The following is a 13,323-nucleotide window of genomic DNA, read 5'->3' as shown; positions in this document are numbered from 1 at the left end:
ATTAAGCTCCGGAGATTGCCGATGATCCCGTCTGCTTTGCCGCGCTCTGTCGACCCTTGCTTGTGCTGCTGTGTCTCTTGCTCCACTTGGTCCTTCAGGTGCTGCCGCTGTTGCTGCTTGCGGGTCGTGGACTATTTTGCCGTGCCGCTCCTTCGGGAGGCGTTGATACAAACGCTGTCCCCATAGCTCCAACTCCTGCTACCGCCATATTGTATAGTGTCTCCCTTGGATCACCCGGAGGTGGTTTAGATGCGAGGATAAAAGCATGTGTCGCCATATACCCAGCCTCCGGTGTCTTAGGGATGATGTTTCCTCTTGTATCTATCGACATGAAGGACATGTCGAGGTTTTGGACCAAGTGCTCTCTTTCTGCTTCGGGTATATGTTGCAACCTTGATCTTGCTCTGTTCCGCGCCTCTCTGTGGCTATCACCCGAAGTTCTAGATTGTCGACTTAGATCTGCCCTCCTCCTGCTAGATGCAGAAGCTGCTTCCTTTCTTCTGTTTAACTCAGCTGTCTGTTTTTCCAATTCTCTTGCAGCTCGTGCGAGTCTATATTGATATGCTTGCAATTCCTCTGGTGTGGCTGTGGTGGCCATTGGTTCTGAACCGTTCATAGCTCTCGTGGCTCTATCCCACGCTGCTTGCGAAAGCTGAACTCTATCTCGCGGCTGCGGCCCGACGTATTTATTGCCCAGGCCTTGTCGCAGATTGGAGGGATCGACGTATGGATTTCCTAGATCGTCGAAAGCCTCAGATGTTTCCTCTTGATCTTCAATGGCATAAATCTGATGATACTTTGTACTCAGATCTATGTTGGGTTTGGTGACATCATCGTTGAGATTGATGAAGACCTTGCCCATTGTGATAGATTTGTCGATGAAGTCGTAATCGTCGACATCGCTTGAGCCATCGCTTATATATGAGTCCGCAGATGACTCAAACGACATGTCGTTGAAGATCTTGGCGAGTTTCTCTCTTGCTGCGGTGTCGACGTAGCGTGTCGACGAAGTTTCTTCTTCGCCGACTCGGTTGACGATGTATAGCTTGAAAAATCGGAATCGACCGCCGACGATCCCGACGAAATTGGAATTTCGACACGATACGATCCTTCCTTCTCGACGCGAAAGTGAAAACTTCCGAACGTCATCTCCATGGGCTCCGCCAGATACGCATATGCATCCAAACGGGAGGGTGGGTGAGGAACAAAATCGACAGGACCAGCAGCGATCTGTTTACCTCGATCCATAGCGTTGCTTGCGGTTGACGATGTCGAAGATCTTGAACGTGCCATCGAGATCAGATCCTTACGCCTCTAGTTCCCACAGACGGCGCCAATTGACAAGGTATTAACTTGTCAATGCCTATGGATTGTAGGCTAGGGTTTAGTTAGAAGTAGAGGGCAAGTAGATCTCGAAGGTTTCAGCCGAAAAGTACTCGACGATTATGAAAACTAGGGTTTGTAACAATGATTCGATGATCTCTTCGTTCCTCGACTCCCCTTTATATAGGAGGCGGAGCCGAGGGCTTCGTCTTGTACAAGTTACAGAGTTCGGGACGGTTTCTAACTCATCCCGCCAGATTACAAATAACACTTCCTATTACAACTCTAACTTTCCTTAATATATCTTGGGCTCCCGAATCTTCTTATTCTTCGGGTATTGGGCCTTCAGTAAACCCCGGGTACTATCTTCGGCAGGCCCATTTGGGATGCCTATGTCACCGAGTACGGAGGTGCTGCCCGATTGTGGCACCGTCAAGATCTTCTACGCGCTTTTGAAAGCGGCAAGTGATCGTCTACCGCAGCAACGAGAGCCTCCTCTTGTAGGCTTTGGAAATCTTCAAGGGTTAGTCTCGTTCATCCCCTCGTTGCTCCCATCTTCTAGATTGCATCTTGGCTTGGATTGCGTTCTCGCGGTAGGAAATTTTTTTGTTTTCTATGCAACGAATCCCTACACCCTGGCACTGGCGCGTCAGATACAGTGCGCATGTCTCTGACAGGCATTGTACCCGAGAAATTCTCGACTTCACCGAGGAGGAGTTTAATGTCATAAGGTACCGGAAGAATCCGGAAGGTAACAGAAAGAAACTAAGGCAAAGATGTCGGAAGAGCTGAGCAGGGTGCCGGAATGACTAAACCGGTACCTTGTAAGATGGGAACCTGCTATGGCCCGTCGGATGAGATCCACCGGACTATACCAGCTTCGGGGACTAATGTTGGGGGGATGACCCCCGGTATGCCAAAGGCATGCCAAACCGGATGGTTTGAGCCATCAAGATACCGGTATGAAGTTCATTCCGGATAAGCTTTTGGTTTAAGTAAATCTTACCGGTATCCCAAAGAGAGGCATACCGGTATGAGCTAAGAAGACACCGGACTGCCGGTAAGAAGTGCACTGTAGCACGTCGGCAGGACTGGTCAAAGATTCTCTCAAGAGCTAGAGGACAAGGATGACCTAAGCAAAGTAGCTTTAAACGAAGCCCTGACGCCAAAGAGGAAGGTGACGCCAAAAGCAACCGGAGGACGTCAGCCTCCCTGATTAAAGAAGATACCGGCGTCACCTATGATTAAAGTAACTTTGTAAAGTAGTTTGTCTGTTCAAAGATGTCGTTAGGGTTTCTTCCCCTGTAAGCCACCCTCTCCCCTATATAAGGAGAGGGGGCACTCCCCATCGCGGGCATGATGAGATATGCGTGTATGTACGAACCTTGTATGCACAAACCTGTAACCTGTTGAGATCAATGAAGAAAGAGATCTAGAGCAGAGTTCTTCCTTGTGTCTCTCTTCTTCTACCTCTGGCCTAGGCCAAGTTCTTGAGGAAAGCACCCGGAAGTTCATCCAATCTAATCAAAAACCCTCCCTCGAATCCTCTAGCACCCATTCGGCCCCAACTTAAGCCATCCTATGGCATCTGTCTGTTCACCACGACGACAGGACCCCGGTCCATTCTTTACATCTGAAATACAATCTACTGCAATTGTTCTTTACTGTTCTTCGCAAACAAACACCATCATCCACACTATACATCTAATCCTCTGTTTACAGCAAGCCGGTGAGATTGACAACCTCACTGTTACGTTGGGGCAAAGTACTTTGATTGTGTTGTGCAGGTTCCACGTTGGCACCGGAATCCCTGGTGTTGCGCCGCACTACACTCCGTCACCAACGACCTTCACGTGATCCTTGACTCCTACTGGTTCGATAAACCTTGGTTTCTTACTGAGGGAAACTTGCTGCTATACGCATCACACCTTCCACTTGGGGTTCCCAGCGGGCGTGTGCTTTACGCGTATCACTGACGCCCGTGGTTTTTTACCTTCTGTGTTGGAAGGGATTTTCCACGTTAAAATCTTGTCCCCGGCGTGTATTCCTTTATCGTTTTTCGTTATTTGCTTGTCGCGTTTGTAACAGCTTGCCATAACGATTTATCGGCTAAGGACTACCACAATCTCTTTTTTTCGCGGGCACGCGAAAAGCGTGCCATATCTTTATAGAAGAGAGCAACAACAATTACAAGAAGCCAGAGGGGGATGCGAACATCTGCCCTTAGCCAACCCACACACACACACACCACTAAACTCAACGCCTACTCTCGCAACATGATTCTCCGCTCCCCTCCCCTCGCAGCCCCCCAAAGGCTGAACTCCTCCAAGACACAATCTATGGTTTTCTCCGTGGAAAGCTGTCTGTCAAAGTTCCCAAAGACTCGGGCATTCCTTTGCTTCCAGAGTGTCCATGCGATCAGCAAGACAAAGGTGTCAAAACCTCTCCTGTCCTCCCTCCTCAATCTATTCCTCGTCTCTGTCCACCATCTCTCCAAATCGGTGTTCTCCTGCGGCTCCTGGAGCTGTGACCCCACTCTTCTCAAGCAGCCAAACCAGACCAACTTGGCGTACAGGCACTGCGACAGGATATGGTCAACATTGTCCTCCTCCTGGAGGCAGGTGGCGCAGGGATCAGGGCGGTCCTGTAGGCCATGCCGTGCCCTCCTATCCGAGGTCCAGAGCCTACGCTTAATCGCTAACCAACCGAAGATTTTGCACTTGAGGGGTGCAAAAGATCCCCAGATTGGTTTGGCCATACTCCAAGTAATCCTCCCCATGCAAAGCATGCTATAAGTCTCCCTGGCTGAATACCGCCTCGACGCCGAGCCTTTCCAGGTGATCTGATCCGGCCTAGAGTCATCCCGAGGCACTCTACCCAGCTGTTCCCAAAGGAGGGTGCATTGCATCCAGCCCTCGATGGACAGCTCTCCAGACACGTCTGATAACCATGAGTCCTCAACCAAGGCATCGCTAACCTTCCTCACATTCTTCCTTCTAGTCGGGACCAAAGCCGCTAACTCTGGCGCGATCTCATCCGCTTTCCGGCCATTGATCCATCTATCTCTCCAGAAGAGAGTATTCTCACCATCCCCCACATCAAAGCACGCCAGGCTTTGAAACACATCATTGGCTTCAGCGTCATTGATAGCCGGCAGCCCTTGCCATGGCCTCGATGGATCCGTACGGCGGAGCCAACACCACCTCACTCTGAGGGCCAGACCTTGCAGACTCAGGTCCTTCACTCCAAGACCCCCGAACCGAGTCGGCTTGCAGATTGTGTCCCACGCTACCAGACATTGCCCACCATTAACTTCGTTCTTCCCTGCCCAAAAGAAAGCTCTCATCCATTTAACCAACTACTCCAGCACCCAGGCTGGCGCCTCTGCAACCATGAGTTGATGAACAGGTCTCGCACTAATCACCGATTTGATGAGGATGAGCCTCCCTGACTTCTGAATCATACCTCTCTGCCAAGCCGGAACACAGTGAATGACTTGGTCAATCAGCGGTTGCCATTCCGCTTTAGTCAAGGGTCTCAACGCCAGCTGCATGCCAAGGTATTTGATGGGGAACCCCACCACCTCGCACCCCAGCGTCTCCGCCACCCTCACAACGTCTCCATCTTGCTCCCTAATCAGCGTGGCTGAGGTCTTTCTATAGTTGACGCACAGCCCGGAGGCCTCCCCAAACACATGCAGAATGGCCTTTACCGCCTCAAGCTCGGCGCTCAGTGGTTTTCAAAAGATAACCACATCGTCAGCGTATACCGAAATCCTCTGGAGCTCCGAAATCCCCGCAAGCCTTGTGAAAAGCTGTCTCTCCACGGCTTTCTTGATTGCCGCCGTCAACACTTCCATAGCCGCCACAAACAACATCAGTGAGGTGGGATCCCCTTGTCTAAGCCCTCTGGCATGCACGATTCTCCCCCCGGGCACTCCGTTTACCAACACTCTAGTGTTCGCCGTGTTCAGCAACAAGGCGACCCACTTTAGGAACCTCTCTCCAAACCCCATGCGCCGAAGCACCTCAAACAGAAAGCACCAAGAAATCGAGTCAAAGGCCCTCGTGAGGTCCAGTTTGAGGAGCACTCCCGGCTGCCTCAGCTGGTTAATCTTCCTTGCAACTTGTCTCACCAGAATGAAGTTGTCATGCAGAGAACTTCCTCTAACAAACGCCGACTGGTTGGTACTGACAACATCACCTAACCTCCTCCAAAGCCTGTTCGCCATCACTTTGGAGAACAACTTAGAAAAGCTGTGCACCAAACTAATGGGGCGATAATCCTTAACCTCCATGGGGTCCGGTTTCTTGGGGATCAACGTGATCAGGCCTCTATTGAGTCGTGCGAAGCCACGACCATCTCCCACACTTAGTTCAAACAACCCCGCTAGGATATCTCTTTTGATGATTGGCCACGCTCTCTGATAGAAGGCTCCGGTGAACCCATCCGGCCCTGGCGCCCTATCCGGGGGGAGGTCCTTGACCACCAAAGATTTTGCACTTGAGGGGTGCAAAAGATCCCCAGATTGGTTTGGCCATACTCAAAGTAATCCTCCCCATGCAAAGCATGCTATAAGTCTCCCTGGCTGAATACCGCCTCGACGCCGAGCCTTTCCAGGTGATCTGATCCGGCCTAGAGTCATCCCGAGGCACTCTACCCAGCTGTTCCCAAAGGAGGCTGCATTGCATCCAGCCTTCGATGGACAGCTCTCCAGACACGTCTGATAACCATGAGTCCTCAACCAAGGCATCGCTAACCTTCCTCACATTCTTCCTTCTAGTCGGGACCAAAGCCGCTACCTCTGGCGCGATCTCATCCGCTTTCCGGCCATTGATCCATCTATCTCTCCAGAAGAGAGTATTCTCACCATCCCCCACATCAAAGCACGCCAGGCTTTGAAACACGTCATTGGCTTCAGCGTCATTGATAGCCGGCAGCCCTTGCCATGGCCTCGATGGATCCGTACGGCGGAGCCAACACCACCTCACTCTGAGGGTCAGACTTGTAGACTCAGGTCCTTCACTCCAAGACCCCCGAACCGAGTCGGCTTGCAGATTGTGTCCCACGCTACCAGACATTGCCCACCATTAACTTTCTTCTTCCCCGCCCAAAAGAAAGCTCTCATCCATTTAACCAACTCCTCCAGCATCCAGGCTGGCGCCTCTGCAACCATGAGTTGATAAACAGGTCTCGCACTAATCACCGATTTGATGAGGATGAGCCTCCCTGACTTCTGAATCATACCTCTCTGCCAAGCCGGAACACAGTGAATGACTTGGTCAATCAGCGGTTGCCATTGTCCATCATGAGATTGTGGTAGTGGAGGAACAATGATGATGAAGTGGCTGTTAAGCGATTGGTGACTTTGCGGGCTATCGAGAATGAAAAATTGCAGGTAGCTAAAACGTAAAACTATAAGGTCCGGAACAAAGAGTTCCAAGTTGGATACTTGATCTGAAAAACTATGCTGATGATTGGTATTAGAAGCCGAAAATTCGGCAAGTGGTAACCTAACTAGGAAGGGCCTGTACGGATCGCAAGGATCAAACTCATGTCTGGTGGAATCCATGGAGGAAAACATGCTTCCTCATGCTATCAATGTCAAATACCTGAAGAAATTTCACTCAAATGTATGACAATCCATCTAAACGCACAAGAGGGCCGATATACACATATCGTCCTTAGCTGAAACATGGTTGCTTAAGAGCATCTCCAACAGGCGCGGCAAAACGGCGCGAGCGGCAAAAAAAACGTCAGTTTGGCGCGCGGGCGCCCGCGTGAACCCCCAGCAGACGCGGGAAAAAGGCGCGCACGCTAAAATCTTTGCCGCGCCCACGCTTTTGCGCTATCCCGCGGGAAAGTTGCCGCGTCGCCTACCGCGCGCTATAAAGGCGAAGCGACGTGCGTACACCAACCACTGAAGTTTCCGCGTGTCTTCGCCTCCGTCTCTCTCTCTTCCTCTCTCCACCGCTCTACCTCCCACGCCGACGCTCCGCCTCCGGCTCTGGCAAGATGCCTCCGCGCTGCCGCTCCGCCAAGATACCTCCGCGCTGCCGCTCCGCCAAGATACCTCCGCGCTGCCGCTCTGCCACCGGCTACCGCGGCGTCCGCGTGCGGCCGAGCGGGCCGCTTCAACGTGGAGATCCGCTCCGGCGATGAGCGTATCCGGCTCGGAACTTTCGACACCGCGCACGAGGCGGCACGGGCCTACGACGCCGTCGCCTGGCGCCTCGGCCGCCCCCGCCGACAAATGAACTTCAACGACGTTTGGACACGCGAGCAGGCGGAGATGCTCGCGCCGCCATCGCCGGCCGTCACAACCGAGCAGCGGCTGCACGCCCGCGAGCTCGAGTAGCGCCTGCGCGTGGCGGAGCAGGACGAGCGCCTCCGCCTCGAGTGGGCGCGCGCGTTCCCGGAGGACATCGCCGCCATAGAAGCCTTCTACGCTCAGAAGAAGGAGCAGAAGGCGAAGGCGGCGGCGAAGAAGAAGGCCGACCGCGAGAAGCGCCGGGCTGAGTCGGCGGCGAGGAAGGCGGAGAGGGCGGAGAAGGCGGCGCGGAGGGCGAGGATGGCGGAGGAGAAGAAGAGAGGCGCCGGACCGTCGACGAACATGCCCACCCCCTCCTCCCCCTTCGAGTGGACGACCACTCCGGCCTCTGACACGACTCCGACTAGCGGATCGTCGGACTTCGAGTGGGAGGACTCCAAGTAGATTTAGTTAGTTTAAATAAAATGTCGGTGTTTGTCGAACTTTTAATATATTTTCGTAATTCATTTGATTTGTTTGATCCGTTTCAAACGATATACGATTAAACTAGCCATTCGCGTGGCCACGCGTGCTGTATTTTGGCGCATCCGACGGATGTCCAATTTTACCGCCCGCGCACGCGCTGCATTTTTGCGCGGCCAAGCGCGTGGCAACCGTTTAAAGGTATAGCTCGCCGAATTTTTATGCCCGTGTTGGAGATGCTCTAAGCATCGTTGTTAGACAAGCTCTACACCCGGCAACAACGATTATAACATCGAACACGAGGTTAGTGTGAATCCTGAAATTTCAGTTTCCGTTTCCCAAAAGAACAAGTACGTATAACTTTAATCTAAATAAAATCCGACCAGATATACAGTATATATTTATATACTATATACAAAGAAGTGTGTCTTGGTTTTGATTGAAGTGAGTCCCGGTCCAAACCCACCCAATCGACCGCGCCGCCCAGAGTAGCAGAGGAGCATCCGGCAGCCGGCGGCGGCGGCGACCACGACTCGATTCTGGCCGCTGTCCATCCATCCCAAGTCCTCCCAACGTCTCCAACCCACGACCAGCGGCGTTGGAAAACATGCGCGGCGGCCGCGGTTTCGGCGGTCTCCGGAACCCCTGCCTCACGATGCACCAGCCGTGGGCGTCGCTGCTGGTGCACGGCATCAAGCGCGTGGAGGGCCGCTCCTGGCCGTCCCCGGTCACTGGCCGCCTCTGGATCCACGCCGCCTCCAAGGTGCCCGACCCGGACACCGTCGCCGCCATGGAGGCCTTCTACCGGGAGATCCATGCCGTTGATGGGGTCACCCACATCGACTTCCCCCACCACTACCCCGTCTCCCGCCTCCTCGGTCAGCCTCCTTCCTACCCACCGTCTTCCTCTCCTAACTCCTCCTATATGCATCTCGGTGGTTCCTCAACATTTCTTTCTTTCTTCTTTTCCAAATTAATCTCATGCCATTGCCGATTTCCTTCTTCCTGTGACTTTGACAGGGTGTGTTGAGGTTGTGGGCTGCGTCAGGTCCGAAGAGCTGGTCTGCTGGGAGGACGTGCCTGAATCAGTAATGCCCTCGCCTCGCCTCGCCTCGCCTCTCCTGTCCATTACCTGAATTTTCCCTCTTCATAGATTTCTCAACTTTGTTCATTGGATTGGTGCAGGTCAGGCTGGAAGGCTTGACTGACTTTTGCTGGCTCTGCGAGAATCCACAGGTTCGACAAATCTCCCCAAGACCACGTTAAGGTGTTTGGATTTTGTTGCTCGTTATCACTAGGAATGTAGCAGCTTTCTTTGGCTAGTTTCTAATCCCACACTTGTTAATGTCTGCTGACCATCGCACTACATGAACCTCAAGCATGTAGCATCTGTGTCATCGGCTTACTAGCTTGACAAAGTTCTGCTCTGCAAATCTTGGAATGAGCTCATTTGTGCTAGCTCTTGCAACTTCATTCCTTCTGCACTTGTTCAACAAAAGATAACGTGATCATTACTTAAGTAGACCTGCCACTAGATAGTTTGCTACATAATCAGGGAAGTATAATAAGGAATTAGCTGACCTTTCCATAACAGATTCGGGGTTAGTAGGATGATACTTGTTTCTCAGCCTACAGAAAAAAAATGTTTCACCATAGCACACCTACTTTGATGTACAACAGGTGAAACATCATCTTTTAGCTCCTGCATGAACTGATTGTAAGACATCAGGCTTTCCCTGTTGAGCATCGAAGCATTATGTCAGTATAAGTACACTAAGAAATATATCCAAGGAAAAATGTGCTTTTGTTATCCCTGTAGTTTACAAATGGGCTGATTCGGCCTACTGCTTTATAATGTCCAAATTCGTTCCTATAACCCTCTTTACAAAAGGATGGATGGAGGCCTAATTAGGCAGAACATAGCTCTGCTTATATTTTAATGAGATGTGTGCACTTGTTTTCTCTCTCTAATCAACTTGTGGAAACATCTATTTATGTTCATTAAACTCTGTCAAACCAAAACCAAATCTATGTTCATTAAGCTATTTCGACTCCCAAGTTATCAACTACTGCTGATCATTGCATTACTTATACCTGATAACTGAGATGCCTGGCATGTTTCTGTGTTTGACACTTTCCGTACACTGATTTTGCAGAAATTGGTGGTTCCGTTTGAGATGCGTGGCTACCAGGGTGTATACAATTTAGAAAAAAAGGTTGGTTAGTTACTCATGGTTAGTATAAGCAATGCATCGTTCTTTTCTCCTCGTAACCTTGCGTGCTTACTCTGTGTCGTGTCGTATTGCAGATCTTCGAGGGAGCAGTCAGGGGTCTTTTGCCTGTTCAAGGTCCACTGCCGGTCAAGTTCCGGCTTGCAGATCCCAGAAACCCCTTCTCTCTCAAGCCAGGATCTCTGAATTTTGAATCTTCAAAGTCCACACTAGTCAAAACTCCTAGTGTCTCTGCAGCGATAGCCGGTGCTCGAGCTGCTGCGAATCAGTATTCACGGAAGGAGCATAATGCTGCTGTGGCCACTAGCAGTGAGATCCAGACGAGAAATAAATCAAGGGAAAACTGTGCGGATGACAGTTCAGGAAGTGGTAGTCTGCCTTCGGTTGTCCAGGACACTCCATCCTATTCGATCCGCCAGGATCCATCTCCCATTGTTCAGAACAGTCCATCCTATTCACAAAACCAGAATCCACCCTCCGTCGCCTTGAAGAGTCCGTCCTATTCGCAAAACCGGAATCCTCTACCTACTGTCCAGAACATTGCATCCTATTCACAGAACCAAAATCCTGTATCCATTGTCGGTAGCATTCCAATATATTCGCAAAGCCAGAATCCTCCGTCCATTGTCCATACCATTCCATCCTATCTGCACAACCAAATTCCTGTGTCCATTGTCGGCAGCATTCCAATCTATTCGCAAGGCAACATTCCACCGTACTTGCAAAACCAGAATTCACTGGGCAATGTACAGAACAGTTCATCTTGTTCGCAAAACCAGAATCCATCGGCCAATGTCCAGAACAGTCCGTTCTTTTCGCATAATCGGAATCTGCCGTCCATTGTGCAGAACAGCCCATCCTATTCGCATAGCCACAACCCATTGCCTACTGTCCAGAGCCGTCGATCCTATTTGCAAAACCATAATCCATCATTCGCCGTCGAGAACAGCCCATCAGTTTTGCATAACCAGAACGCTGAGCCTCGGAGAAGCCCCAGACTACAAAGCGAAATTTCTAGCAGGGTGAGTGCTCATTTTTCATTTTGAACCAGAATTCCATAGTAGAAGATAACTATGGAGTATAAACTGTGGCCTGTGACTATAAGGGAGATGTCTATCCCCAGTAGCTTATATGACGACAGATGAGTTTTACATGATCAATTACTGTGTGCTGTCAAAAAAAATGATAGCAGGAGATATGATCACACAATAGCATGCGAGTTCATTATCTGTAGTTAATCACATACATAGTTTGAATGCTGGAGCTGTTTATTCTTTTGTTTTAGCTCAGGTGTGAAGCGTTAGGTGTGCAAACAACAATTTTGTTTATTTGTGGAATTACCATCTCTTAGTGTTTATGTCCCAATTACCTCGCAGTCTTGCTTAAGATGAAAACCCACAGGTCTTGTCTTCAATCGATGCCCCACTGTCTTGCTGCTGAGCCAGTATGGAAACTAACACAGTAACTGTCATTATTCCCCAGTAATCTGTGTGGCTTTACACAGGCAATTTTACAATATCAATTCTTGCGTGTCGTCGAAGCAATGTGATAGCATGATATAGCATCATCCATTATACGAGTTTATCGTCTGTAAATAGCTTCTTGATATTTCGCTGTTAAGGATAACCTTTAATTATATCACGGGTGTTGTTTGGATGCCCGATGTGTTTATTCTCTTGGCACAGTTCACCAAAGAAGCCTTAGATGTCTAACAACTATATTTCATTATTTCTTTTGCGGATACCATCTTTTGTGTTTGTTTTGTAATATCCTTGCGCTGCTCGTCTTCAGTCCATGTCTTACCATCTTTCCCTTGAGTCATGCAGACTAACGGTTGTCTTGCTAGCTTGTTGCAGCGGCACTGAGGGAGCTGAAGCAGCCAAGCTTCCGCCAGGGCAGAGAGCGATGGGTTCCCAAAAGCCAACCTGAATAATCTGGGTCAGTGACGGTGCTGGTATGATGTGTTTGGCAAGTCCGTGCCTTGTGAGTTTTGCAGGGATTAGTGCTTTAGACTATATGGTAGATCGAATTGACAGTTTTTCATACATGTAACTTTGTCATTTATACATGTAACGTTTGATACACCGATTTGAACTGTGCAGTGAGAACACACAATCGTTATCAGGTAGGTTAGGTGGTTTCTCTTTCTTGGACACAGTGATGTTATTATGCTAGAGACGCAGATTAAAGGACTAGTACTAATGTTAATGTATATCATTATTATTGTTCTTTGGAGCTTTCAGTAACTTTTATCACCATCTTAACTAACACGTGCACTTTTTTTTTGCTGAAATGACCTAAGGTTGTAAGACTAAAATGAACTACTCTAGCAAGCTTGCCACTGACCTTTTTTTTAGAGAGTTGAAGGTGTCTGACATGAGAAAAACATCTAAAGAAATGGCTACTTTTGGGGAGGATGGCACTTGTACTATATGATACACTCGCATGGCCACCCAGTTTACGCTCGTATACACTTCTTCTACATATATACAACTTTTTCTCCAAGCGAGCCACGAGCCACCCCTTGTTACCGACACAAATTTACAAGGTGATAGGCAGCAAAGGGCCATCAAAATGGCCGTGGAAGACTCATGTACTAGTGCGGCTTTTTTTTTTTTTGAAACAAAATATATTAAAGGACAACAGGCCGCCTCATTAAAAACCTTCCAGCCCCCTTCGGTACCCTGGAAGGAAAAGAGTGCGTCCCGCCATCACAGAATAGTTACATCATCCACGAGCTTGCTAAGAATAAACCTAGGGGGCTCATCGACCCAAGTACAAGAATTACCAGAACTAAACGCTACTCTAGCAAGCTCATGTGCTACCTGATTTGCTTCCCTATTACAATGCTCAATAGCCACATTACCAAAACCACTCCAAAGGATACTACAGTCATCATAAATCGCAGCCGACGATGTTGCTGAAAACCCTCCATTCCTCATTGTCTCTACCACCTGGACACAATCTGATTGGACTACAAAATTTTGAACTCCAATTTGCTGTGCCAACATCAACCCATCCCTCAAAGCATAGGCT

The 13,323-nt window shown here is 49.6% G+C and overlaps 1 protein-coding gene across 1 annotated transcript; it reads left to right on the top strand.

Moving 5' to 3' along the window:
* The first annotated feature begins 8,663 nt into the window (after positions 1-8,663).
* Positions 8,664-12,220, top strand: LOC124680743. Its single transcript, XM_047215793.1, has 6 exons — positions 8,664-8,934; positions 9,077-9,144; positions 9,242-9,292; positions 10,213-10,272; positions 10,365-11,309; positions 12,134-12,220. The coding sequence occupies exons 1-6, from the start codon at positions 8,664-8,666 to the stop codon at positions 12,218-12,220; spliced, it is 1,482 nt and encodes a 493-aa protein (XP_047071749.1).
* Positions 12,221-13,323: the final 1,103 nt, after the last annotated feature.

The sequence above is a fragment of the Lolium rigidum genome, unplaced genomic scaffold (assembly GCF_022539505.1).
Source record: "Lolium rigidum isolate FL_2022 unplaced genomic scaffold, APGP_CSIRO_Lrig_0.1 contig_27167_1, whole genome shotgun sequence".
Lineage (NCBI taxonomy): Eukaryota > Viridiplantae > Streptophyta > Magnoliopsida > Poales > Poaceae > Lolium > Lolium rigidum.
Note: the sequence above shows the minus strand (reverse complement) of the source record. Positions and strands in the feature narration are given on the sequence as shown.